Source organism: Rhinopithecus bieti, unplaced genomic scaffold (genome assembly GCF_001698545.2).
Source record: "Rhinopithecus bieti isolate Rb0 unplaced genomic scaffold, ASM169854v2 scaffold_24996, whole genome shotgun sequence".
In the NCBI taxonomy this organism is placed as follows: Eukaryota; Metazoa; Chordata; class Mammalia; order Primates; family Cercopithecidae; genus Rhinopithecus; species Rhinopithecus bieti.
This window is the reverse complement of record NW_016811678.1, coordinates 986639-1013689: the sequence shown is the minus strand read 5'-3', so window position 1 is coordinate 1013689 and position 27051 is coordinate 986639. Positions and strand designations below refer to the sequence as shown.

The following is a 27051-nucleotide window of genomic DNA, read 5'->3' as shown; positions in this document are numbered from 1 at the left end:
CAGCGAGCCAAGATTAAGCCACTGCACTCCAGCCTGGGTGACAGCGAGACTTGGTCTCAAAATAAATAAATAAATAAATAAATAAATAAATAAATAAATAAATAAATAAATAAATAAATAAAAGAACTAAAAGCGTATAATTGGATTGGTTTTCGAACAAAGGATAAATGCTTGCGGGGATGGAGACCCCATTCTCCACGATGTGCTTATTACTCATTGCATGCTTGTATGAAAACATCTCATGTACCCCATAAATATATGCACCTACTATGTACCCACAAAAATTAGAATAAAAATTTAAAAAAAGAAAACTCATGCTGTAAGTCTTTACAAAAGATTATTTTACTAATTCGATTTTTTGCATAAAAGACTGTTAAAAGACCTTGCTAACTTGAAAACAATTTTGAGTATTTATGATCCTTCCAACTTGAAAACGGCTGAACCTGAAAGAACAGATTGTGCAAAGCAGCGAGGGCCACAGGAGCGAAAGACGACGGAGACCCGCCATCTGGTCGTGATACGAGGCCCGGACAGTGACTTCCTAAACAAAAACAAATGATCCTCTTTAGTCCAAAGTGTGTTTGTGAGACTAATGACCCCCTGCCCTCACATGGCCACTCCTCTTACAGCAGACACTTCACTCCGCTGCAGCCCTGCGGTCTGCGGTAATTTACATGGGAATGAGTTGAGATCTAGCAGTTTCAGATCCGATGCAATTTTGTGAAGGGTTGGTAATAAGCCAAAACTCAAAACTATGCAGTATTTAAAAATAATTGAGAGTTGTGACAACTTCGATTCTTTTCAGGAGGTGTTGTCTTAAGATAGAGGAAAGGGATCAAGCTCTTATCTTAGAAGGCGCAGACACGGTTAGCTCAGGGTAGTGCAATTCAATGCTAAGTGGCTGCTCCGTGAAATCCAAGGGCCCAGTAAGAGGAAGAAGCCCAGAGATTTCTACCTTGTCTGACACTCTCGGGACTGGCATTCTGGTAGGTCTTACAAGTTATAATACAAAACTATCAGTTAAATTCTAATAATGACTGTGTAGTTCCTCCCCCAAAATAATTTTCCTCTTAGAAGTAAAATCAGGAAAGGGGCTGAGTTCTGAAAAGAAACATCGGGGCTGTGGCCCAGGCCCTGAGTGTGGATGCTGTTCCCCGTGTCCCGGTGTTTACTGCCTTATCATCTCCTTTGTATGAAAGTATAATTTATGTAATTCGTCCTTGGAAGAATCACAGTGGTGTTCAAGAAACTTTTGAGGCCATCCAAGTTTTTGTCCTTCAGTACCTTGAAACCAGATAATCTCAACATCCAGAAATAGCCTTTGATTTGTTCTTTCTCTGATGTCTTGTGTCCTTGGGATCAAAGCCTCTTTCATTGGCACCAAATAATGCCCAGTGAGGAGTTCTGGCCATATAATCCTTTGCGCTGAACGTTTTTGATCCACCACTATCTTCATATTCCTGGATGAGCTCCTGGAAGCGGTTATAATCGATCCACGTCCACCATTCACCACCAATTTTAAACTGGAAAGAAAAAAATGTGTCAAGTCAAGTCAGAAGTAAAACATCCCTAGGAAAAAAAAGAACGCTTTTAAAATCATGAACAAGTCTGATCTTTTCTATCACATCAAAAACAACAAAAACAAACACAAAAAAACCTCTTTCATGGTCCAGACATGACTTCCTATCAAAGCAAGATGCGCTACAACCACAGGAGAGCTTCCTTTACCTTGGGCCTGCAGTCTTGCTGGGCCCTGAAGACAAGTCAAGTTTATCTCGAGCAGTCACGCTGACACAGGGTTAAATGTTTCGGTGTTACCACGTGGCTAATTCAAACTCGTTCTAATTCCTGCTGTTGCCCCTTATGATCGGTTACAAATTTTCAAGGCTGTGTTAACAGCACCTTGTGGAATCCTTTTTAGACTCAACTTGGCTTGAGTTATTAGTGAAGGTTTTATCAATAACTTCTAATTCAAAAATGCTAACTAAATGACTCAAACTAGCTTTTCTGGCCTAACGTGGATACGATATCTCATTAGTGGAAAGCCTGAAGAACTTCAGTTCAGTAAGAGAGGATAATCCAATTTGTACTCTTTTAAGAAAATTGCTTCTCAAAAGTCACGGTGAAATAATGACCTGGAATGAAGAAAACAAAGTTGAAGAGGCTCGTAAGGAATACTAATTGAACTGTGAAGGCTTTTAATTCAAAGCATTTGTTTGGCATTCATTTGTGTAAATGTATTAACTAATACGCTGACACCTGACTCAAAAACAGACAAGTACTTGTCATGCCACTGTCTTTTAAAAAACTCCGACTAACGGCCGGGCACGGTGGCTCACGCTTGTCATCCTAGCACTTTGAAAGGCCGAGGCGGGTGGATCACCTGAGGTCAGGAGTTCAAGACTAGCCTGGCCAACATGGTAAAATCCCATCTCTACTAAAGATACAAAACTTAGCCGGGCATCGTGGTGTGTGCCTATAATCCCAGCTACTTGGGAGGCTGAGGCAGGAGAATCGCTTGAACCCGGGAGGTGGAGGTTGCAGTGAGTCAAGACCATGCCACTGCACTCTAGCCTCAGTGACAAGAGTGAAACTTCGTCTCAAAAATAAAAATAAAAAAACTCCAACTAACTAAATGAACTAAGGAACAATTTCCTGTTCTAGCCACAAAAAAAAGAAAAAAAAAATTGAAAATATTAAAATTTAGAATATTAAAATATGCTGAATTTAAATGACATCTGATTTTTTACCCACTAGCTAAGAGCTTTCTAGGGGGAAAATGCTGAATACGTGGTAAAGTTTAATTACTCTAAGAATTAGAAGTTTTCTTGTAATAAGACCATTCTTGGAAATGATGCCTCAAGGGCTCTGTGAACTCTGCAACCCAAGATGTAAAATTTATATCTCACCATCATTTTCTCTCCCGAGACAGACTGTCCCTGAAGTGCTGTCTACTGTTGTGGAAGCAATCACTGTCATTCCCAGGCACTGAGCCTCAAAAATTGCAGAGTCAAAGGTGACCTTTTCCCTGGCCCCTCACACCTCCATCGATTCTCCCTGGGCAGCACTTCTGCTGCCAGTGGCGTGACTTGGTCACGCAGGCCCTTCCTCTGGGCCGCAGCCACCGTCTTCCAGCCGACTGACTTTCTGATTCCAGCTGTGGCTTCTCTCAACTTCCCACAGATGGCCTGAGACTGTGCCGACAGCAGAAATGATGCCCATGATCCTGAATGTAAAGTCTGAGTATCAAATCTCCATCTCTTCATGAGCTGTGGCCCTCTCAGGTGACACCCACGCTGTCCCCTCTAACTCACATGTCCTTCATCCTTTGCTCTGGGAAGTCTTCCTAAATCCTGTTCGTTCGGTTGCAGTGAGATAGTTTCCGTGTTAGACAGTTTCTGTCGGTTTTCCGGCCACAGGACCTCACTGTCCTGAATGTCCACAGACACTATAATGGCCCCTGCAGTTTCCTCCTGCATTCCACCCCACCACGCCTGCTGGCTCTGTGAACATATGAACTTAACAACATACGCCGTCACCCAGGACATGCGAGGGCCCAGCCCTTCTTCCTCACCTCTTAACAAAGCTAAGAAGAGCATAGAAAGAATCAAAATTCCACCCCTTCCACTGACATCTTGAGACATGATGGGATTTTGCTGCTATTGGCCCCGTAGAATGGAAGGGAATGCTTCACTGTGTATTCATGACAGAGGCAAGACACTCACCCTTGACCAAGCCTGGGGTGACTGACATGACATTAACATGTAATTCAACATATATGGCAGTCAAATGAGGCCAAAAATGATGATCCATCCATCAACATGGGCCAACTGGGCCAACTATGGACTTGGCCTAGTCACATACATTTCAAAAATAATTATAATACAACATAGCATGTATAGTGAGTGAGGTTATATACAAGGCACTTGGGGAATACAGGGACATGTGTGATAAATCACACAAGCTTGGCCCTGTAGAGGAGTCTTTTGGGGGATCCCAGTGTTGCTTGCTGAAAGAAAGAGATGACCATACTCTCTTCTTCCCTATTTGTGTCCCTTTGGTGTTTCAATTTCTAGGTCTGAAGTCTGACCCCTCTGGTTCATAATCCTGATGCTCCTTCACCCTCAAACTCTAACATGATCATTTGCCATGGGTGTTCTAAGAGAGAGTAAAGGATTAGTTTGCGCAATACAATAGACAATTTTTTTTTAACCATACCTACAGTCAAAAATATACTTTATATCTCGATCTAGTACATGCAAATATACACACACAAGCTGGGAATACAACTTTCACAAAACTGCAGGCAATGCATTTCATACTGCTGGCTGCAACTCACAAAACCAACCTCCTGACTTTCAAAATGCAGTTTGAAAACTTCTGTACTAAAAAATCTGGTTTCTTTTGACTCTAAAACTCTACTCTGGTTTAAAACGGAAGAAATCTCAGTTGCACAGGTAGGACAACTGTAAGCTAAAATCTGACAACTTACTGCCCTGATTCCCAAAGGCTAAAAAAACTAACTGGAAGACCAGGTAAATGCAGGACAAAGCAGGAGTATTAGCTCAGGCTGCTGTAACAAAATGCCATAGTGTGGGTGGCTGAAACAACAGAAAATTCTTTTCTCACAGTTCTGGAGGCTGGAATTCCAAGGTTCTGGCTAACTCAGTTTCTGGTGAGGGCTCTCTTCCTGTCTTTGCAGGCGGCTGCCTTCTTGCTCTGTCCCACATGGCCTTTCCTTGGTACATGTACATGGAAAGTGAGTGAGCAAGTGACTTGAGCCTTCTCATGTCTCTTCTTCTTCTTCCTTTTTTTTTTTTTTTTTTTAAAGAGATAGGTTCTTACTCTAACACCTAGGCTGGAGCGCAGTGGTGCAACTATAGCACACTGCAGCCTCAATCGTGTGGGCTCAAGCCATCCTCCCACCTCAGCCTCCTGAGTAGCTGAGACTACAGGTACATGTCACCATGCCCAGCTAATTTTAAAATTTTCTGTAGAGAAAGGGTCTAACTATTTTGCCCAGGCTGCTCTTGAACTCCTGGCCTCAAGTGATCCTCCCACCTTGATTTCCCAAAATGCTAGGATCACAGGGGTGAGCCACGGCACCCAGCCATGATGTCTCTTCTTATAAAGACACTGATCCTATCAGATCAGGGCTTACCCTTATAACTTCATTTAATCCCAGTTGCTTCCTTTGAAACCCCATCTCCAAATACAGCCGCACTGGGAGATAGGACCTCAACCTATGAATCTGGGAGGGGAGGGGGGCACAAATATTCAGTCCTTAAGAGTAAGTTATTCTGAAATGAACGGAGCCACTAGACCCAAAAGACAAAACTGAACCACATGTGCCTCCTCTCAGGGGCAATCTGAGACGAATCATACTGAATAATCACAGCTCAGAAAAAAAGTGTTCCATGTAAAAGGCAGAAGCTGAAAAAGCAAAATTTGGTATGATTGACACACAAACAGTGCTGAGAGACAGCTGCATGAATAGAGGCATGAAACCCCAAACTGTAAAATCCAAGGTTAAGTATCCTGAGACACGAGGTCACCCTGCTAAAAGAATCTCTCAAATCCAACAGTAAGGGAAGAACGGAATCTATGCAGAATTACAAATAAACTCAAAAGGTCATAGATGATCTTAAAAACACACGAGCCCAATAAGGTACAGGCCTGACTTAATAAAGCCAGGCTGCTAAGGGTCTGTGGCCTTGCTGGCTAGATGAGGCACTGCAGGCTCCCACTCTCTGCGAGAACCAAACTGCTGTACAAAGGGCCTTGTTCTCCTTATGTTCTCATCTTTCACAAAGTGAGAATTTCACTAAGCAATAATAACAGCATAGGTTCTCTGTTAGTGTAAATGTTTAAAAAGATTCCATTAAAGATGGTAGATTAAATGCATGCATTTGCTATCACTTCCTCTTGAAATCCCACTAAAATGATAGTAAGAACATTTTAACAAGATATGTAATAAAAAAATAAAGCTATTGGGAGAGGAGAAAACAGTATTGGACTTTTAGAAGCTAAAAAGATGATTGGTGAGCAAACTGGTTTAGCAGACCCAAGAGAGCTGAATCCTAAGCTAGCAAATAGAGAAATCCAAGATTCAGCCCAATTTATGCTTTAGAATTCCTCAAAGGCTCAGAAACTGGCTGCAACAGTCGCCCCAATAGGAAGCATGGATTGAGGAGGTACCAAATCCACTCCCCACCAAAAACCCAAAGGCAGGTTTATATTCAGTTTAAGACATGATTAGAATCTCAAGTTCCTGACCCCCTTGCACATATTCACAGCTGAGCACCTACCCACTCCATGCCCTGACAGATGCTCGGAGGTTTCTTCTCAGAAGACAATTCAGAAAGGATCTATGGTCTGTGGGACAGCAGGTATAGCTGAGGGCAGGGCTGCCATAATAAAACTATTCCCTTTCCTGTTTCTGGACCACCAGGGACCACTGCAAGCTGTAGAAAATGACAAGACCCTACTGACCAGCCCAAGAAGACAGATTGCAAGATACTGAGGTTGGGATTCCCTAAGGAAATGATCCGGTAGATCACTCCAAGATAGAGTCAAGCCCTATCTTGGGGTGCTCTTTATTTATTATTATTTTTATTTATTTATTTTTGAGATTGAGTCTCTGTCTGTTGCCCAGGCTGGAGTGCAATGGCGCAATCTCGGCTTCACTGCAACCTCCACCTCTCTGGTTCGAGCGATTCTCCTGCCTTAGCCTCCCGAGTAGCTGGGATTACAGGCATGCACCACCATGTCCGGCTAATTTTTGTATTTTTTGAAGAGATGGGGTTTCGCCATGTTGGCCAGGCTGGTCTTTAGTCTCCCACTCTCAAATACAAGCATATAACCAATGACCATCAGCCACCTCAGAAAAACTTCTAACATGATAGAGGGATAAAAAGAAAAAGAGGCCGAGCGCAGTGGCTCACGCCTGTTATCCCAGCACATTGGGAGGCCTAGGCGGGCAGATCACCTGAGGTCAGGAATTCGAGACCAGCCTGGCCAACACGATGAAACCCCGTCTCTACTAAAAATACAAAAATAAGCCAAGTGTGGTGGCAGGCGCCTGTAATCCCAGCTACTCGGGAGGCTGAGGCAGGAGAATCACTTGAACCCAGGAGGTGGAGGTTGCAGTGAGCCGAGATCTTGCGATTGCACTCTACCTTGGGTGACAGAGAAAAACTCTGTCTCAAAAACTAAATAAACAAACAAACAAAAGAAAACATAAACTGAGCCTACGCAGGGAGAAAATGACACAAACAAAAACCAACTAAACTGAAACAACTATTATTAATATCCTTAAAGAAATGAAAGAAAATACTGCATTCATTTTAAAACTATGCTATAAAAGGAACATTAAAATAATTTTTAAAAGACTTTAGATTTTAAAATATGGGAGCATAAATGAAGGACTCACAAGAAAGTTAAGAAACAAAATTAAGAACATTTTCTAGAGTGTAGAGCAAAAAAGACAGAAAGATAGAACATAGGAAAGAAAAGGTGTTCTAATTTAATTTTTATTTTTATTATGTTTTTTAAGATAGAGTCTCACTCTGTCACCCAGGCTGGAGTGCGATGGCGTGATGTCAGCTCACTGCAACCTCTGCATCCCAGGTACAAGAGATTCTCCTGCCTCAGCTTCCAGGGTAGCTGAGACTACAGGCATGTGCCACCACGCCTGGCTAATTTTTTGTATTTTTAGTGGAGACGGGGTTTCACCATGTTGGCCAGGGTGGTCTTGAACCCCCAACCTCAGGTGATTCACCTGCCTTGGCCTCCCAAAGTGCTGGGATTATAGGCGTGAGCCACTGCACCTGGCAGAAAAGATTTTTTTTTTTTTTTTTTAAATATTAAAGAACTAGTTCATAAGACCCAATTTAAAACTTTTCTTTTAGTAGTTCTAGACAGAAAGGAGAAAAAAAAAAAAATAGAAGAGAGGATATATTCATTGAAATAATTCTGGAAATGTTAAGAAGTGAAGGACATGAGTTTCCACATTAAAGGTGTCTACAATGGATAAAACCAGACACACTGTCTGAAGCACATTACAGTGAAATTTCAAAACAATGGAGACAAAGAGAAAAATCTAATGAGAAACACATGGTCATACACAGAGGATTAAGAATCTGAATGCCTTTTGAGTTCTCAATTACTGCAAGGAAAGCTGAAAGACAGTAGGTCCAACCTCAAAGGGGGAATAGTTTCCAGCCAAGAATTCTATATCCAAATCAAGTGTGTAGGGAGAATGAAAACACGTTTAGACATTTAAGGTCTCGAAAAGTTGTACTTTTTACATACCAGTTTCTTAGGAATCTCCTAGAAGTTGCACTTCCTGTAAATGAAGGAGTAACTTTAGGAAACATGGGATCCCAGAAACTTTTCACTCAAGACAGAGCTGGTGATCCCAGGAAAACAGCTGTGAACTAGGTGGTAGAAAGTGAACTGTCCAAGGTAGGTGGATAAGAAAGTGTCCCTGCAGAGACTTCTTCAAAAAGAGGAACCTGATAGCAAATCCAACAAATCTGAAAGTCTGAGAGGCAATATATTTGAGATGGCAGAGAGCTGTTAGCAAAAGAACACAGAAATCTAGATGAAGAAAATAATAAAAGTTAACCAAAGGTGGCGCTGGAAACAAATAGCAATTGCAGGAGATGGCATGGCTTGGCTGTGAACAGTGTTCACATGGTTATAATAAAGCAAAAACCAATCATCTAAATAAAAAACTGGTATGTGTATGACAGGAGGGTAGGAGAATGGGAAAGGATGTTCCAGGAGGACGTAGAAGCAAGCTCGAGCCTCATCTTCCATGGTACACAGTAAAGAGATAATAAGCGGCCAGGCATGGTGGCTCACACCTGTAATTGCAGCACTTTGGGAGGCTGAGGTGGGTGGATCATTTGAGGTCAGGAGTTCAAGAACAGCCTGGCCAACAAGGTGAAACACCGTCACTACTAAAAATATAAAAACTGGCCGGGTGTGGTGGTGGGCTCCTGTAGTCCCAGCTACTCAGGAGGCTGAAGCAGGAGAACTGGTTGAACCTAGGAGGCAGAGGTTGCAGTGAGCTGAGATCGCACCACTGTACTCCAGCCTGGGGGACAGAGCGAGACTCTGCCTCAAAAAAAAAAAAAAAAAGATAATAAGCAAAATGGTGAATTGGGGGTGCAGGAGTGAGCAGCTATGTATGCTATTTAGAGATATGGAGATAAATACCAAATGAATCACCTAGAAAATCTGAAAGTGGTTGTTGCTTGAGAGGGGGAAATGGAGGTGTGTTTGTGTTTGAGGAGGGTACGAGGAACTGCTGTTTTTTGTTTTGTTTTAATAAACTTGGACTTTTAAACTGTCTACATAGAATTTTGACAAAACTAAAATAAGGTTTAAAATAGTGGTGACTGTATCCATCCAAGAAAGGAAAAAGCACATCAACAACCTCAGCCAAAAAATGTAGGGCAGAGGAAAGGAGAGGACTAGCAGGCAAACAGTAGTGACGAATCCTTGTGAAGTGTCCTACTGGGTACTAGGTGCTATGTTTGGTTCTCTATCTTGTGTAATCCACATAACAAACATGTTGTAGTTACATTCCTATCTTTAGAATGAGAGCAAAAGTCCAAAAAAAGCTAAGTGATAGATGTGCTTAGGCCATATCCTCAGGAAGTAGAAGGGCCAAGATTCAAATTGGAGGGTGTTAAAGAGACATGGCCATTACATGATCCCATGCTACTGGTAGCCTTCAAACTGGAAAATGACAGAACTAATAGTCATGTCTTTCAAATATTTCTCAAGGAAACTGCAAAGAGAGGATTTTTGTTTTGTTTCGTTTTGTTTTGTTTTGTTTTAGAGACATGGTCTTCCTCTGTTGCCCAGACTGGAGTGCAGTGGTGCAACCATAGCTCACTACAGCCTCAACTTCTTGGGCTCAAGGATCCTCCCTCCTCAGTCTCTGGAACAGCTGGGACTACAGGTGCATGACACCATATCCAGCTAATTCATTAATGTTTTGTAGAGAGACAGTCTTGTTATGCAGCCCAGGATGGTTTTGAACTCCAGGGGTCAAGCAATTCTCTTACTTCAGCCTCTTAAAGTGCTGGGAATACAGATGTGAGTCACCTCACCTGGCTGAGAGTTGGTTTTATTTTGTTTTACCCCTGGACTTATTTGTATGCAATATCTTTAAGTTAACTCCCTTTGTTTAACTTATCTAAAACTTACAGAAAACAGTGTATATTCCAAATTCTTTTTTTCTTTTTGGGGGGGTGAGGGGGACAGAGTCTCACTCTGTTGTCCAGGCTACAGTGCAGTGGCACAACCTCAGCTCACTGCAACCTCTTCCTCCCAGGTTCAAGAGATTCTCCTGTCTCAGCCTCTGGAGTAGCTGGGATTACAGGCACGCACCACCAAGCCCAGCTAATTTTTGCATTTTTAGTAGAGATGGGGTTTCGCCATGTTGGCTTGGCTGGTCTCGAACTCCTGACCTCAGGTGATCCGCCAACCTCGGCCTCCCAAAGTGCTAGGATTACAGGCATCAGCCACCATACCGAGCCTATATTCCAAATTCTTAAGGTACTTCAACTTCTCTTGCCATTCAGTCTAAACAAAGAGCGCACTGAGAAGCGTACTGTCTGCTAATTATTTCTCTACTCAAGTACAGCACAAGAGAGGCCTTAGGCAAACAAGGGGGGCCAAAAGCTTTTTATGCAGACCTCTCATCAGTGTGCTCTGCCTTTGATCTGTTTGATTTTATTTACAAGCTTCCATCTCTTCTCAGAAAATAATAACTAAAAAAATAAAACTGCCACAGTGAAGGATATTCTCCTCCCATTACATGAATTAGTTCCTAACAGTTACAGGCAACAGGTTGCAGATGAAGAACCCATCAGTTTCCCTTGTAACTTCTCCATAGACTCATCTATATGGGAGATCCAGTCACCTCAAACTCAAAATGTCACAAACAAAAAATTTGTATCATTCGGCTGGCTCCCAGCCACTGTCTCAAACCAGGTTCTGCTGAAAGTTGTTCCAGCTTTTGTTATAAATACTGCAGAGTCACTGAAAAAGTTCTAATCATACAAAGGTCTCAGTTCTACACATTCAAGAGTTGAAATAAGAAGGAAATCCTATATCTGAGCTGAACAAAAGCACCCCACGAGCTATTTATTAGCATCAACATTGGAGGCAGTTTGTGTGACTATTCCTCCATGTAACACTATACCATTCTTTATTTAAAAGCAAATAGTCAGAACCTTTACGAAAAAGCCTTTACTAAGAAACTGCTTGATATGGTTTGGCTCTGTCCCCACCCAAATCTCATCTTGAATTGTAGTTCCCACCATTCCCATGTGTTGTAGGAGGGACCGGGTGGGAGGTAATTGAATCATGAGGGTGGGCCTTTCCTGTGCTATTCTCGAGACAGTGAATAAATCTCACAAGATCTGATGGTTTTATGAAGGGGAGTTTCCCTGCACAAGTTCTCTTCTCTTGTCTGCCGCCACGTGAGACGTGCCTTTCACCTTCCGCCATGAATGTGACGGCACCCCAGCCACGTGAACTGTGAGTCCATTCAACCTCTTTTTTCTTATAAATTACCCAGTCTGGGGTATGTCTTTATCAGCAGCGTGAGAACAGACTAATACACGGCTATAGGCAAGGCACAATTCTAGATGCTTTTTATACTTCACTTCATTTAGCCATCACAATCACTCCATAAAACAGAGCTACTCCCATATTGCAGTTAAGAATGAGAAATGGTGAAACAAGGATGGGAAAACACATACACCAGTGCAAAGTTCAGGGGCCCCCAAGACCACCTCCAGATTTAACGGTTAGCTAGAAGGACCCACAGAACTCTCTGAAAGCTGTTCATGTATGTTTTATTATAGCATAAGGACACACATTAATGCTAACCGAGGGAACAGGCACGTGGGACCGAGTCTAGGAGAATTCCATGCTTGGAACTTCCAGTTGTCCTACTGCAGAGGGGTTATAGACAGAGCTAACTTCTTCCAGCAGGGATGTGTGATGATATGCATGGAGTGCTGCCAACCTTGGAAATGCACCTGAGTCTTGGTGTCCAAAGATTTTACTGTGGCTCAGTCACCTAGACACGGTTGATTGGCACATGTCTGACCTTAATTTCCAGCCCCTCCAGAGGATGAGCCAATAACTGCATGGCCCAAAGCCCCAACCATATGAAATCATTTGGTTGGCAGAGAATATCTGGTGTGGGGGCTGGGCATGGTGGCTCATGCCTGTAATCCCAGCACTTTGGGCAGCTGACGTGGGAAGATCACCTGAGGTCAGGAGTTTGAGACCAGCCTGGCCAACATGGTGAAACCCCGTCTCTACTACAAATACAAAAATTAGCTGGGTGTGGTGGTGCACACCTGTAATCCCAGCTACTTACGAGGCTGAGGCAGGAGAATCGCTTGAACCTGGGAGGCAGAGGTTGCTGTGAGCAGAGATCATGCCACTGCACTCCAGCATGGGCAACAGAGTGAGACGCCATCTCAAAAACAACAACAACAACAACAACAACAACAAAACAAAACACAAACAAACAAAAAAAAACAAAAAAAAAGGATCTGGTGTGGCCCAAGGCCTATAAATAAACAAAGGTACTCGTATCAGGCAGGACATTCCAAGGGCTTAGATATTACCTCCTAAAAGCTGTGGGCAAGGTCAGCCCTTTTTTTGGGTAAAATTCATCTATCTGCACAATCAGATTTCAAAGGCCATATATAATAGACAAAATGGAATAAAACAAAAATAAAAAAGAACACTAATGCAAAACGAATCATTCATATTATTTTCATTTCTACACTCAAGGGCTTTTATGTGATCTTAGTGTCAATTACTATTTTCTAGATGGGTCTTCCAAACATACAATCACACTTACAAGCCAAACAGCAGGGGAAGTACTGGTGAAAGGAAAGAAGAGCGGCTGCCGGACCTTCTCACAACTCAAAGTTAATGTTAACTGCACGGGAGCAGAGGAAGTCCAGGGGTAGTCTGAGGGAGAAGTGATTTTGGAATACTGAGGGGTGACTTTTAGACTACAAAAAAAGAGTGTTACTGTAACTGCCCAGTGGGTTCACCTTGCCCACTGCCTAGACAGAGCCAATTTATCAAGACAGGTTGCAATGGAGAAACAGTAATTCACAAAGAGCCAGCTATTCGGGAGGCTGGAGTTTTACGATTACTCAAATCGGTGTCCCTGAGCATTCAGGGAGCAGAGTTTTTAAGGACAACTTGGTGGGTGGGGGGAAGCCAGTGAGCCAGGAGTGCTGATTGGTCAGAGATGAAATCACAGGGAACTGATGATGTCCTCTTGAGCTGAGTCAGTTCCTGGGTGAGGGCCACAAGATCAGATGAGCCAGTTTATTGAGCAGGGTGGTGCTGGCTGATCCATCAGCAAGGTCTGCAAAATTTCTCAAGCGCTGATCTTAGGGGCAGTTTAGGGAGGGTCAGAATCTTGTAGCCTCCAGCTGCATGGCTCTTAAACACTAACTTCTAATCGTGTGGCTAATTTCTTAGTCTTACAGAGGCCATCTGGTCCCTAGGCAAGAAGGAGGTTTGTTTTAGGAAAGGGCTGTTATGTCTTTGTTTTAAATTATAAACTATAAATTATAAACTAAGTTCACAATTATAAACTATAAACTATAAATTGTAAACTAAGTTCCTCCCAAAGTTAGTTCAGTCTACGCCCAAGAATGAACAAGGACAGCTTGGAGGCTAGAAGCAAGATGGAGTTGGTTAGGTGAGATCTCTTTCATTGTCGCAGTCATAATTTTCAATGGTGGTTTCATTACAGTGGTATCTTTTGAACTTCCCAGATTTATTGAAATTTGTGCTTGCTGGTTGTAGCTACAACTGTATAGCTTCTTCTTTGGATAAGAAGAGGAAGAGATCACAAGGGCAGAGTTGAGATCGCCTGCAATGATGGAATGCTGAGAGCTGTTGCCACCCTCTTCTGAGTTTACTGGTAATAAGTAGGATACACATGGTAACAGTTGCCTGTGGAACCGTTTTGAGAGACAAAACTATAACCATAAGATTACATTCTCGATATATCCAAGTGCAATTCTAAAAGTTTATCTGGAAACTCATTTTCTGAAGTTTCAAAATTAACCTCCAATTTTGTTGGAGTGGAACTAATCCTCTGAGCAGTGTTACCAAAATGCCAATTTCCTCTGATATTTCTCTAAAAGCAACTGCTGCTGGGAGCAATCAGGCCTCTGATGAGGGTGAGTTCCCCATGTACCACAGTCACTAGGTTTTGCTAAGACAACACTGCACAAAACCTAAATGGAGATACGCAAGTCCCTTCTTATTCCAAGATAGGAGGGTATGGGGGAGGTGATAGCTCTTCTTCCCCTGCCTTTACAGACTACAAGTTTTATATCTCCAAGAAGGAGGTCCCTGTGATCAGTGCCTAATTATCTACAGGGTCTGAATTATGGCCAGACTCTCAGAGCTAATGATCATGGAGATCAAGGAGACTGCTGTTGGCTATGCTGGGACAGGGACTCTGTCTCTTATTTCCAAAGGATATTTCACCTTCCCTACCTTGTCTGTACAATGTACTTGTTCAAAGTAGGCTTTGGATTTTGAAACACTTGGGAATTCTAGCTGTGTCCTATTTGCCCCTGGACAAGACTTGTACTTTTTTTTTTTTTGAGACGGAGTCTTGCTCTGTCGCCCAGGCTGGAGTACAGTGGCGCAATTTTGGCTCACTGCAACCTCTGCCTCCTGGGTTCAAGTGATTCTCCTGCCTCAGCCTCCCAAGTAGCTAGGATTACAGGCACATGCCACCATGCCCACCTAATTTTTATATTTTTAGTAAAGATGGGGTTTTGCCATGTTGGCCAGGCTGGTCTTGAACCCCTGACCTGAGGTGATCCACCCGCCTCAGCCTCCCAAAGTGCTGGGATTACAGGCATGAGCCACTGCACCCGGCTAGACTTGTACTCTTTTAAGCCTCAGTTTCCTCCTTTGGAATATGAGAAAAATTAGTATGCATGATCCAACAGACTTTTGTAAGGATTAAATGAATTACGGCATGTGTAGTGCTTACTACAGTAACCTTAATAAATGTTACTGGTTGCTGAATTTATCAGCAGACTCCAAAACTAAGGAATGACACCAGACATTTTTTTCGTGGTGATGAAAGACACTAGAAGATAATGAAATAATTATGTAGGAAGGCAACAGAGGAATATCTTCAAAGTGCAAACAGGAAATACTTCGATTTAGAGTTTCTGCTCTGATGATCTATTATTCAAGAAAGTGCAATAAAGATGTTTTGGGGAGAAAAAAGGAGGCTAAGTTTACCACTGAGTTCAGTAAGAAGGAAACCGCACCAGCAGCAACAGCTGGGAGTGCCAGAAACAAAGGTGAACTGAGAAAGTGGTATTTACAAGGACACACCTAAACAAGTATCGGCTGGGCATGGTGGCTCATGCCTGTAATCTCAGCATGTTGGGAGGCCAAGGTGGGTGGATCACTTGAGGTCAGGAGTTCAAGACCAGCCTGACCAACATAGTGAAACCCCATCTCTACTAAAAATACAAAATTAGCCAGGTGTGGTGGTGTACACCTGTAATCTTGGCTACTTGGAAGGCTGAGGCAGGAGAATCGCTTGAACCCAGGGGGCGGAAGTTGCAGTGAGCCAAGATCACACCACTGCACTCTAGCCTGGGCAACCAGAGTGAAACTCTGTCTCAAAAATAAATAAATAAACACACACACAAGTATCAACTTGTTTAAAAGGAAACTTGTAGGAGGCCGGGCGCGGTGGCTCAAGCCTGTAATCCCAGCACTTTGGGAGGCCGAGACGGGTGGATCACAAGGTCAGGAGATCGAGACCATCCTGGCTAACCTGGTGAAACCCCGTCTCTACTAAAAAATACAAAAAACTAGCCGGGTGAGGTGGCAGGCGCCTGTAGTCCCAGCTACTCGGGAGGCTGAGGCAGGAGAATGGCGTAAACCTGGGAGGCGGAGCTTGCAGTGAGCTGAGATCTGCCCCTGCACTCCAGCCTGGGCGACAGAGTGAGACTCCGTCTCAAGAAAAAAAGGAAACTTGTAGGAAAAAGCACAGGAAAGTCCTTATGTTGTGCTGAAGGAGAATAGCAAAGTGAATTTACTTAAGAATTCAACTAAGTATAAATTTTAAAAATATCCAGGTAGAGGATTCTGGGAAGATGCTGGAGTAGAAAGCACTAGGAATACTTTACCCTACCCAGACAAAAATTACACTGGCAGAATTTGTCTGATGTAACTATTTTGGAACTCTGGAGTCTATCGAAGGCTTGTAACATTCAGGAGAAGGCTTGACAGTAAATTGCAGTTATTTTCAGTCAATCTCCGCTCTTAGCTCCAAAGCCACTACCAGTCCCCAACGACTCAGCCCCACGGCAGGCAGCTGTGTACATGTTATGGGAGCAGCTTGCATGCAGCCTCTAAGAGCCAGGATAGGCAATAAGAACACTGTCTTCAAAATATTAAGGATCTGTGGTCTTGTCATGGAAGGGTGGAATAGAAGTAGCCAGTCATGGTGCCAAGCCCCTCCCCGTCTGGCTTAAGTGACTTCCTGGGGATTTCAAGGGCCAGTGCCTCCCCCATCCCTTCTCTTTCACTTTTCTCTTTCCCCTCTTTGGGAGACATACACTAAAGACTAAGACATTAAAAAATAAACATATTTATAGGGAAATTATAGTCACCATGGATGCCCAGGGAAAGGTGCAGTCTTCAAAGAGACCTGAGAAGACCTTACTTAAGTTCATACCTCGGGCTGATCCTTGGCACAGAGGTAGCCTTTGATAATCAAACAAAACAAAACAAAACTCCAGAAAACACCGAGAGAGGCAAAGAATCTGATTCCCATGGTGGCCACATAAGATACAAATATCCAGTTTTCAGCAATAAAATCACAAGGCACACAAAGAAACAGTAAAGTATGGCCCATTCAAAAGAAAATTACAAATCCAACAGAAACTGACCCTGTAAAAGGGTAGATGGCAGATCCACTAGAAACAGACTGTAAAACAGCCATCTTAAAGATGCTCTAAAAACCACAGGAGTATGTGGGGAAAGTCAAGCAAAGGATATATAAACAAAATAGAAATATCAATAGGCGTCGAAAACCTAAAAGAAACCAAAAGAAATTCTGGAACTAAAAGTATAAAACTGAAATGAAAAAATTCATTAGAAGAATTCAAAGGCATATTTCTACAGGCAGAAGGATTAGTGAACTTGAAAACAGGACAATGGAAATGATCACGTCCGAATAACAGAGAAGAAAAAAAGAAGAAGAAAAGTGAACAGAGATTAAGGGACCGCGAACACTATCAAGTGAACTGACATCTGCACGTGGCAATCTCAGAAGGACAGAGACAGAAGACGACAGAGAGTATGCGTGAAGAAATAATGGTCAAAAATTTCCTTAAATTTAATGAAAAGCATAAATATAAACATTGAAGAAATTCAAGGAACTCCAAGGATAATGAACTAAAAAAGACACACACCAAGACACATTATAATCAAACTGTCAAAAGTCAAAGACAGAGAATCCTGAAAGCAGCAAGAGAGCACTGACTTGTCACACACACAGGGGATACTCAATAAGGTCATAGAAGATTTCTAATCAGTTATTTTGGAGTTCAGAAGGCTAATATGTTTAAAGTGCTAAATGAAAAAAAAAGTCAACCTATGCTGGCAAAACATGCGGAAAGAAATAAAACATTTTCAAATAAACAAAAGCTGAGGGAGTTCATTACTCCACTAGACCTGCCCTATAAGAAATGCTAAATGGTGTCCTGCAGGTTGAAATGAAAGGACACTAGACAGTAATTTGAAGTTACATGAAGAAGTAAAGATGATAGTAAAGGTAAATATATGGGCAAATATAAAATTGATCGTTATAGCTTTGTTTTGTAACTCTATGTTTTTTCTTTTCTTTTCTTTTTATTTTTTTGAGATGGAGTCTCACTCTGTTGCCCAGACTGGAGTGTAGTGGTGCGATCTCAGCTCACTGCAACTTCCACCTCCCAGGTTCAAGCAATTCTCGTGTCTCAGCCTCCTGAGTAGCTGGGATTACAGGTGCCTGCCACAATGCCTAGACAATTTTTGTACTTTTATAGAGATGGGGTTTCGCCATTTAGCCAGGCTGGTCTCGAACTCCTGACCTCAGGTGATCTGCCCACCTTGGCCTCCCAAAGTGCTGGGATTAGATGTGAGCCACCACGCCCAGCCTCTATGTTTTGTTTTTTATGTTAACATGCTAACGTATTAAAAAAAAAAAAAAAAAAAGGCAAGTATTAGTTTATGTTTTGGGGCACACAATATATCAAAAGGTGTTATTTTGTGACATCAAAAACTGAAATGGGTAGGGACAGAACTATAAAGGAACACAGCTTTTGTATGCTGTTGAAGTTAAGCTGGTATAAATTAAAATCAGAGTATTAAAGCTTTAGAATGTTAAATGCAATGTCCATTGTAAGCACAAGGAGAATAGCTACAGAGTCTACATGAAAGGAAATGAAAAGGTAATTTAAATGTTTCACTGCAAAGAATCAACTCAACACAAAAGAAGACAGTATTCAGAAAATGAGAGACAAAAAAGCTGTAAGGCATATGAAAAACAACAAAATGACAGAAATAAATCCCTCCATATCAGTCATTACTTTTGATGCATATTAATTAAACCCTCCCATCCAAAGACAGAGATTGGTAGAATAAACAAAAAGATATGATCCCACTCTATGCTATCTACAATAGACTTGCTTTGGACCCAAAGATACAAGTGGATTGAAAGGGAAAGGATGGAAAAAGGTATTCCATGCAAAGAGTAACCCAAAGACAGCAGGAATGGCTCTATAATATCAAAGAAAACAAGACTTTGAATCAAAAAGGTTATGAAACAAAGAAAAATATTACATATTGATAAAAGGTTCAACAGAGCAAGAACATATAACTATTATAAACATGTAAGCACCTCATAACAGATAATCAACATATACAAAGCAGATATTGATATAATTGAAAGGATAAATGACAATTCTACAACAATACTTACAGACCTCAATACCTCATTCTCATTCATAGATACAACAACCAGAGAAAGATAAGCAAGAAAATAAAGCACTTGGCCGGGTGCGGTGGCTTACACCTGTAATCCCAGCACTTTGGGAGGCTGAGGCAGGTGGATCACTGAGGTCCCGAGTTCGAGACTAGCCTGACCAACATGACCAGCCTGACCAAACCCGTCTCTACTAAAAATACAAAATTAGCTCGGCATGGTGGCACATGCCTGTAATCCCAGCTACTTGGGAGGCTGAGGCAGGAGAATCGCTTGAACCTGGGAGGTGGAGGTTGCGGTGAGCCGAGATCACGCCATTGCACTCCAGTCTGGGCAACAAGAGTGAAACTCTGTCAAAAAGGGAGGGAGGGAGGGAAGGGAGGGAAGGAGGAGGGAGGGAGGGCACTTGAAGAGCACAATAAACCAACTAGATTTAACAGGCTCACAGAACACTGTATCTAACAACAGAATACACATCCTTCCCAAGTACACATGGGACATCTTCCAGGAAAGACCATAAGTTAGGCTACCAATTAGGCCTAGATTCAAAAACATAGATATCATACAAAGCATATTCTCCAAGAACAATGGGATGAGGTTAAAAATCAACAAATGGGCCGGGCGTGGTGGCTCAAGCCTGTAATCCCAGCACTTTGGGAGGCCGAGACGGGCGGATCATGAGGTCAGGAGATCGAGACCATCCTGGCTAATACGGTGAAACCCCGTCTCTACTAAAAAATACAAAAAACTAGCCGGGCGACGAGGCGGGCGCCTGTAGTCCCAGCTACTCGGGAGGCTGAGACAGGAGAATGGCGTGAACCCGGGAGGCGGAGCTTGCAGTGAGCTGAGAGCCGGCCACAGCACTCCAGCCTGGGTGGCAGAGCAAGACTCCGTCTCAAAAAAAAAAAAAAAAAAAAAATCAACAAATGAATGAAACTAAAAAATTCACAAGTTTGTAGAGGTTAAGCAACACACCCCTAAATATTACCAATGGATCACAGAAGAAATCACAAGGAAAATTAAAAAATACAGACTAATGAAAATGAAACCACCACATATCAAAACGTATGGGACACAGTGAAAGCAATGCTAAGGTAAACGCTTATAGCTATAAACACTGAAGAAGACCTCAAATCAACAACCTAACTTCAAAACTTCAGGAACTAAAAACAGGACAAACTGAGCCAAAAGCTAGCAGAAGGAAATAATAGAGATTAGAGCAGAGATCAACAAAATAGAGAATAGGAAAAAAAAAAAAAAACCCACAAAACCCAAAGCTGGTTCTTTTAAAAGATCAACAAAATTGACAAACCTTTAGCTGGACGAATTTTTAAAAAGAGATAAATAAGACTCGAATTACCAAAATCAGAAATGATTTTGCTACCAATTCTACATTTAAAAAAACTGTAAGACTGTACTATAAACAATGGTACGCCAACAAATGGATAATCTAGATGAAATAGACAAATTCCTAGAAACATGAAATCTACTAAGTTACAAAGAAATAGAAAATCTGATTAGACTCATAACTACTTACGGAGATTAAATCAGTAATTTAAGATCTCCCTACAAAGAACAGCCCTGGACCTGATGGATTCACTTGTGAATTCTACGAAACATTTAAAAGAGAACTAACACCAATGTTTCTCAAACTTTTCCAAAACACTTAAGAGGAGAGAATACTTTCAACTCATTCAGTGAGGTCAGCATTATCCTGATACCAAGCCAAACAAAGATTGTACTGGAAGAAAACTGCATATGAGTATCACTTTTGAATACTGACGCAAAAATCCTCCAAACACCAGCAAGCCAAATTCAGCAGCATATTAAAAGAATTTTACACCACGGACAGGTGGGATTTATCCCTGGAATGCAAGGATGGATCCATGTAATATACCACATTAACAGAATGAAGGGCAAAAACCACATGATCATCTCAATTAAAGCAGGAAAGGCATCTGACAAAACTCAACATCCTTTCGCGTTTTTCATGATAAAAACACTCAACAAAGAAGGAATAGCTGGAAACTACCTTAACATAATAAAAGCCACATATGAAAAAACCTACAGTGGATATCATAATAGTAAAACACTGAAAGCTTTTCCTCTAAAATAGAACAAGGCAAGGACGACCATCTTTACTACTTTCGTTCAAAATAATAATGGAAGTTCTCACCAGAACAATTAGGTAAGAAGAAGAAATACAAGGTATCCAAATTGGAGAGGAAAAAGTAAAATAATTTTTGTTTGTAAATGACATGATGTTATATGCAGAAAATTATAAAGATTCAACCAAAAAACTGTTTAAACTAATAAAGGAATTCAGCAAAGTAGCAGGATACAAAGTTAATATGCAAAAATCAGCTGCATTTCCACATACTAATAATGAACAATCTGAAAAGAAAACAAAAACAAAAACAGGTTCATATATAATAGCCACCATAGTGAGTGATGGCTCATGCCTGTAATCCCAACACTTTGGAAGGCTGAGGTGGGCAGATTGCTTTAGCTCGGGAGTTTGAGGCAAGTCTGGTCAACGTGGCAAAACCCTGTCTCTACAAAAAATACAAAAATTAGCCAGGTGTGATGGCATGCACTTGTAGTCCCAGCTACTCAGGAGGCTGAGGTGGGAGGATCTCTTGAGTTTGAGAAGTGGAAGTAGCACCAAGCTGGGACCATGCCACTGCACTAGAGCCTGAGCAACAGATCGAGACTTCATCTCAAAAATTAAATAAATAAATAAAAATTAAAATTAAAAAAATACAATAGCATCAAAAATAATACAATACTTTAAATTTAACCAAAGAGATGAAAGACTTGTACAATGAAAAGTATAAAATATTGCTGAAAGAAAGTAAAGAACACATAAATAAATAGAAATACATCCCATGTTCATGGATTGAAAGATTTTATATTAAGATGTCAACACTGGCCGGGCATGGTAGCTCACACCTGTAATCCCAGCATTTTGGGAGGCCAAAGCGGGGAGATCACCTAAGGTCAGGAGTTTGAGACCAGATGGCCAACATGGTGAAATCCCATCTCTACTAAAAATACAAAAATTAGCCAGGCATGGTGGTCGGCACCTGTAATCCCAGCTACCTGGGAGGCTGAGGCAGGAGAATCACTTGAACCCAGGAGGTGGAGGTTGCAGTGAGCCAAGATTGCATCATTGCACTACAGCCTGGGCAACAAAAGGAAAAATCTCTGTCTCAAAAAACAAAATAAAACAGATGTCAACACTATGCAAAGTTATCTATATATTCAATACAATATCTATCAAAATAACAAAAACTTTTTTTTGTAGAAATAGAAATCTATCTTAAAATTCATATGGATTCTCATGGGACCCTTAACGGCCAAAACAATCTTGAAAAAGAACACAAAACTGGAGGACTCACACTCCCTGATTTCAAAACTTACAACAAAGCTATAATAATCAAAACAGTGTGATACCAGCATAAAGATAGACATGTAGAACAATGGAATAGAGAGCCCAGAAATAAACCCTAACAAATACAGTCAAATTATCTTTGACAAGGGTGCCAAGACCATTCAATGGGGAACAGACAGTGTCCATAACAAATGGTGTTGGAAAAACACTACATGCAAAGCAATGAAGCTGGACCCTTATCTAATACCATATGCAAAAATTAACTTAAAATGGATCAAAGACCTAAACATAAGACTTAAAACTATAAGACTCTTAGAAGGAAACGTATGGCAAAAGCTTCATGACACTGAATATAGCAATGATTTCTTGGGTATGGAGAACAGGCAAGAAAAGAAAGATTAGACAAATTGGACTTTATGAAAAATTTTAAAAGGTGTGCATCAAAAGGCAGTATCAACAGAGTAAAAAGGCAACTCAGAAAATGGGGAAAAATTTGCAAATGATGTATCTGGTAAGGGATAATACCCAAAATATATAAAGAATGCCTAAAACTCAACAACAACAACAACAACAAAAACCCAATTCTTTTCCAAAGAAGATATAGAAATGGACAAGAAGCATAGAAAAAAAGTGCTCAGCATCGCTTATTAGGCAAATGTAAGTCAAAACTACAATAAGAACACAAAGTAATGATAAAATTATCCACACACCAAGCCACATAACCAGTCTCAAAAAATACTCCAGATAAATATAAAGCAGACCACGATATATGAATAAAATGCAATAAAATTCAAATCAAAATAATGAAAAATATTCATATGACAGATAAAAAACACTTCTAAATAATTCATGGATTCGATAAGAAATCATGATGGAAACTGTAACAAACTTAGATCTCAATGACAAGAAAACTGCTATAGGGCAAAATTTGTGGGCTGCAGCTAAAGTAGTACTTAAAAGGAAAGTTATGGCCCCAAATGCCCATGTTAGCTTAGAAAAAAAGATGTAGAGTAAAATATTATGAGCAAAGTAATCAATTCAAGATAGAAAAATAACAGAGTCATTTCAAAGAAAGTAGGAAGGAAAGACAAAAACAAAAAGCATTCTAGTGAAATAGCAAACAAGAGATACAAGCAAAAATTCCAAATGCTGGTTCTTTGTAAACACACTGAAATAGCCACACCTCATCTGCGGCAGTACCACCCTGAACGCATCTGATCTGGGCTGAACCAGACAAACCTCTAGGCAAGACAACTGAGAAAAGATGAGATGAGACCAATAGTGACAATGATAGGATTACAGATTTGGTTGAAATTTTTTGTCATAGAGAAAATCGTAAGTAATTTTTGCCAGAATTTTGAGAACTTAGATGAAATGCACAATATTCTAGAAAAATACACATTACAAAAAAATGATGCAAGGAGAAAAACTTGCATCATGTTATAACCATTAGAGAAAAAAAAAATTACCTATAGAAGGCAGCAGCCCTAGATGGCTTCAAAGAACAAGCAGCTTCAGGGAAAAGAAACAAAACACTCCCTATCTCCTATTATGAAGTGACAAGGACAGTACAGAAAGGAAAAGGTACATATTAATATCACTTACGAGGACAGATTCAAACGTGATGGTTAATACTGAGTGTCAACTTTGGATTGAGGGACACAGAGTATTAATCCTGGGTGTGCCTGTGTGGGTGATGCCAAAAGAGATTAACATTCGAGTCAGTGGGCTAGGGAAGGCAGACCCACCCTTAATGTGGTGGGCACAATTTAATCAGTTTCCAGTGAATATAAAGCAGGCAGAAAAACATGAAAAGGAGAGACGGGCCTAGCCTCCCGGCCTACATCTCTCTCCCGTGTGGGATGCTTCCTGCCCTCGAACACTGGACTCCAAGTTCTTCAGGTTTGGGACTCAAACTGGCTCTCCTTGCTCCTCAGCTTGCAGACAGCTTATTGTGGGACCTTGTGATCGTGTAAGTTAATATTTAATAAACTCCCCTATTAGTTCTGTCCCTCTAAGAGAACCCTAACTAATACACATACCAACTAAAATATTACACAACAAAACCCAAAATACGTAGGAAAAGTTGTACAGAAAAGGAAGAGATGGCCAGGTGCGGTGGCTCATGCCTGTAATCCCAGCACTTTGGGAGGCTGAGGCGGGTGGATCAGGAGGTCAGGAGTTTGAGCAGCCTGACCAACATGGTGAAACCCCGTCTCTACTAAGAATACAAAAATCAGCCGGGCGTTGTGGTGTGCGCCTGTAATCCCAGCTACTCGGGAGGCTGAGGCAGGAGAACTGCTTGAATCTGGGAGGTGGATGTTGCAGTGAGCCGAGATTGTGCCACTGCACTCCAGCTTGGGTGATAGAGCGAGGCTCTGTCTCAAAAAAAAAAAAAGAAAAAAAAAAACGAAAAGAGAGAGGTGACAAGAAGAGCAGAGGTGTCTTAAGGCCAGAGCTCTCAATGCGGCTGAAAAGCAGGTTTATGTAGAACTTTTAAAAAGTAAATGAACTGGAAGAAACATGAAGAAAAATTCATTTTGTCCAGTAATGGCTTTAGTAAGTTTAACAGCCTGAGGAGTTATTACAGGTAAGAGAGGGCTACTTAACTGGATCAAAGGGCTGTTAAGAGTTAAACTAGGTTAATTTTATCTTGAGAATTTGGCACTTGTGACTGATTCAAGTGGGGGTTGGTGCTTGAGCTAATCTGGGGCTATAGCAGGTGATCTGAAAAATTAAAATGCAAAAGAAGCCCAGAGAGGAAAGAGGAAGGGATAAAGAGGTGGAGGAAGACAGACACACAGGTGGAGGTGAGAAGTGGCCTGATAGCTTCCTGGTTCCTTGTTCTAGATGGGTTCATTGGTGAATCCTACCAAACACTGAAGAAAGGAGTAACACCCATTCTCTGCAATATCTTCCTGAAAATAGAAATAGAGGAAACACTTCCTAACCCATTCTATGAGACTGGCATTACCCTGATACCAAAATGAGACAAAGATACTACAAGAAAGGAAAACCACAGAACGATAACTGTCATAAACACAGATGTAAAATCAATAAAATGTTAGCAAATCAAATCCAACAATGTATCCAAAGAATTATATGCCATGACCAAGTGGGACTTATTCCAGGTATGGAAGGCTGGTTCAACATTCAAAAATCAATTAATGTAATCCATCATATCAATATGCTAAAGAAAAAAAAAATCACATGATTTTATCAATAGTTGCAGAAAATCAATTTGACAAAATTGTAACTGATTTATGATTAAAAACCCTCAGCAAACTAGAAACAGAAGGGAACTTTCCCAACCTAATAAACAATATATACCGAAAAGCCTTCCGTTAACATCATACTTAATGGTGAGAAACTAGATATTCCACATTAAGATCTTAATAAGACAAGGATGTCCCCTCTCACCATTCCTATTCAAGATTATACTGGAAGTCCTAGCTAATACAATAGACAAGAAAAGGAAATAAAAGGTATACAGATTAGGAAGGAAGAAATAAAACTCTCTGTATACAGGTGACGTGATTATACATGTAGAAGATCCCAAAGAATCAATGAAAAACAAAGCCCTCTAGGAACTAACAAGTGATTATGGCAAGGTTGTAAGATACAAGTTAATATATATAAAATTAACTGCTTTCTTATATACAAGGAACAACTTACTATACAGCTATAGAAATCAAGACTGCATGGTATTGGGGAAAGAACAGACACATAGATCAAGGCAACGGAATAGAAAGGCCAGAAATAGATTCACACACACATTCAACTCATCTTTGACAAAGGAGCAAAGGTAATTTAATGAAGAAATGATAGCCTATTCAACAAATGGTACTTTAACAATTGGATGTCCACAGCAAGAAAGATAAATCTAGATACAGATGTCTTTCAAAATGGATCGTAGACTTAACCATAAAACATAAAACTTCTAGAAAATAGCATGGGGGGAAATCTAGGTGACCTTGAATGTGGTAATGAATTTTCAGATACACCACCAAAAGTGGGATCCATGACAAAAAATTAGTCAGCTGGACTTTATTAAAATTGAAAACATTTGCTCTGAGAAGGGCATAATTAAGAGAATGAAGAGTCAAACCATAGACTAAGAGAAAATACTTTCAAAATACATATCTGCTAAACAATTTGCATCCAAAATATATAAAGAACTCTTGAACTCAGCCATAAGTAAATAACCAACTACCAGCCTAGACAACAAAATGAAACCCTGTCTCAACTAAAAATAAGCCAGGCACAGTGGCATGAACCTGTAGTCCCAGCTACTTAAGAGACTGAGGTGGGAGGATCCCCTGAGCCCAGGAATTCGAGACTGCAGTGAGCCATGACTGTGTCATGGCACTCCAGCCTGGGTGACAGAGTGAGACCTTGTTTCTTAAAAAAGAAAAAAGGGCCGGGCATGGTGGCTCACGCTGTAATCCCAGCACTTTGGGAGGCTGAGGCAGGCAGATCACCTGAGGTCAGGAGTTCGAGAACAGCCAGGCTAACATGGTGAAAAGCTGTTTCTACTAAAAATACAAAAAATTAGCCGGGTGTGGTGGCG

At 41.1% G+C, this 27051-nt stretch overlaps 1 protein-coding gene across 1 annotated transcript in view; it reads right to left on the bottom strand.

Moving 5' to 3' along the window:
- Positions 1-321: 321 nt before the first annotated feature.
- The window catches only part of LOC108543845 (S-adenosyl-L-methionine-dependent tRNA 4-demethylwyosine synthase-like), a 127637-nt gene continuing 100907 nt past the window's right edge, over positions 322-27051 (bottom strand). Inside the window, exon 5 of the mRNA XM_017894650.1 lies at positions 322-1523. Coding sequence (XP_017750139.1) covers positions 1302-1523 — 222 coding nt within the window. The 3' untranslated portion in view covers positions 322-1301. The remainder of the gene's footprint in view (positions 1524-27051) is intronic.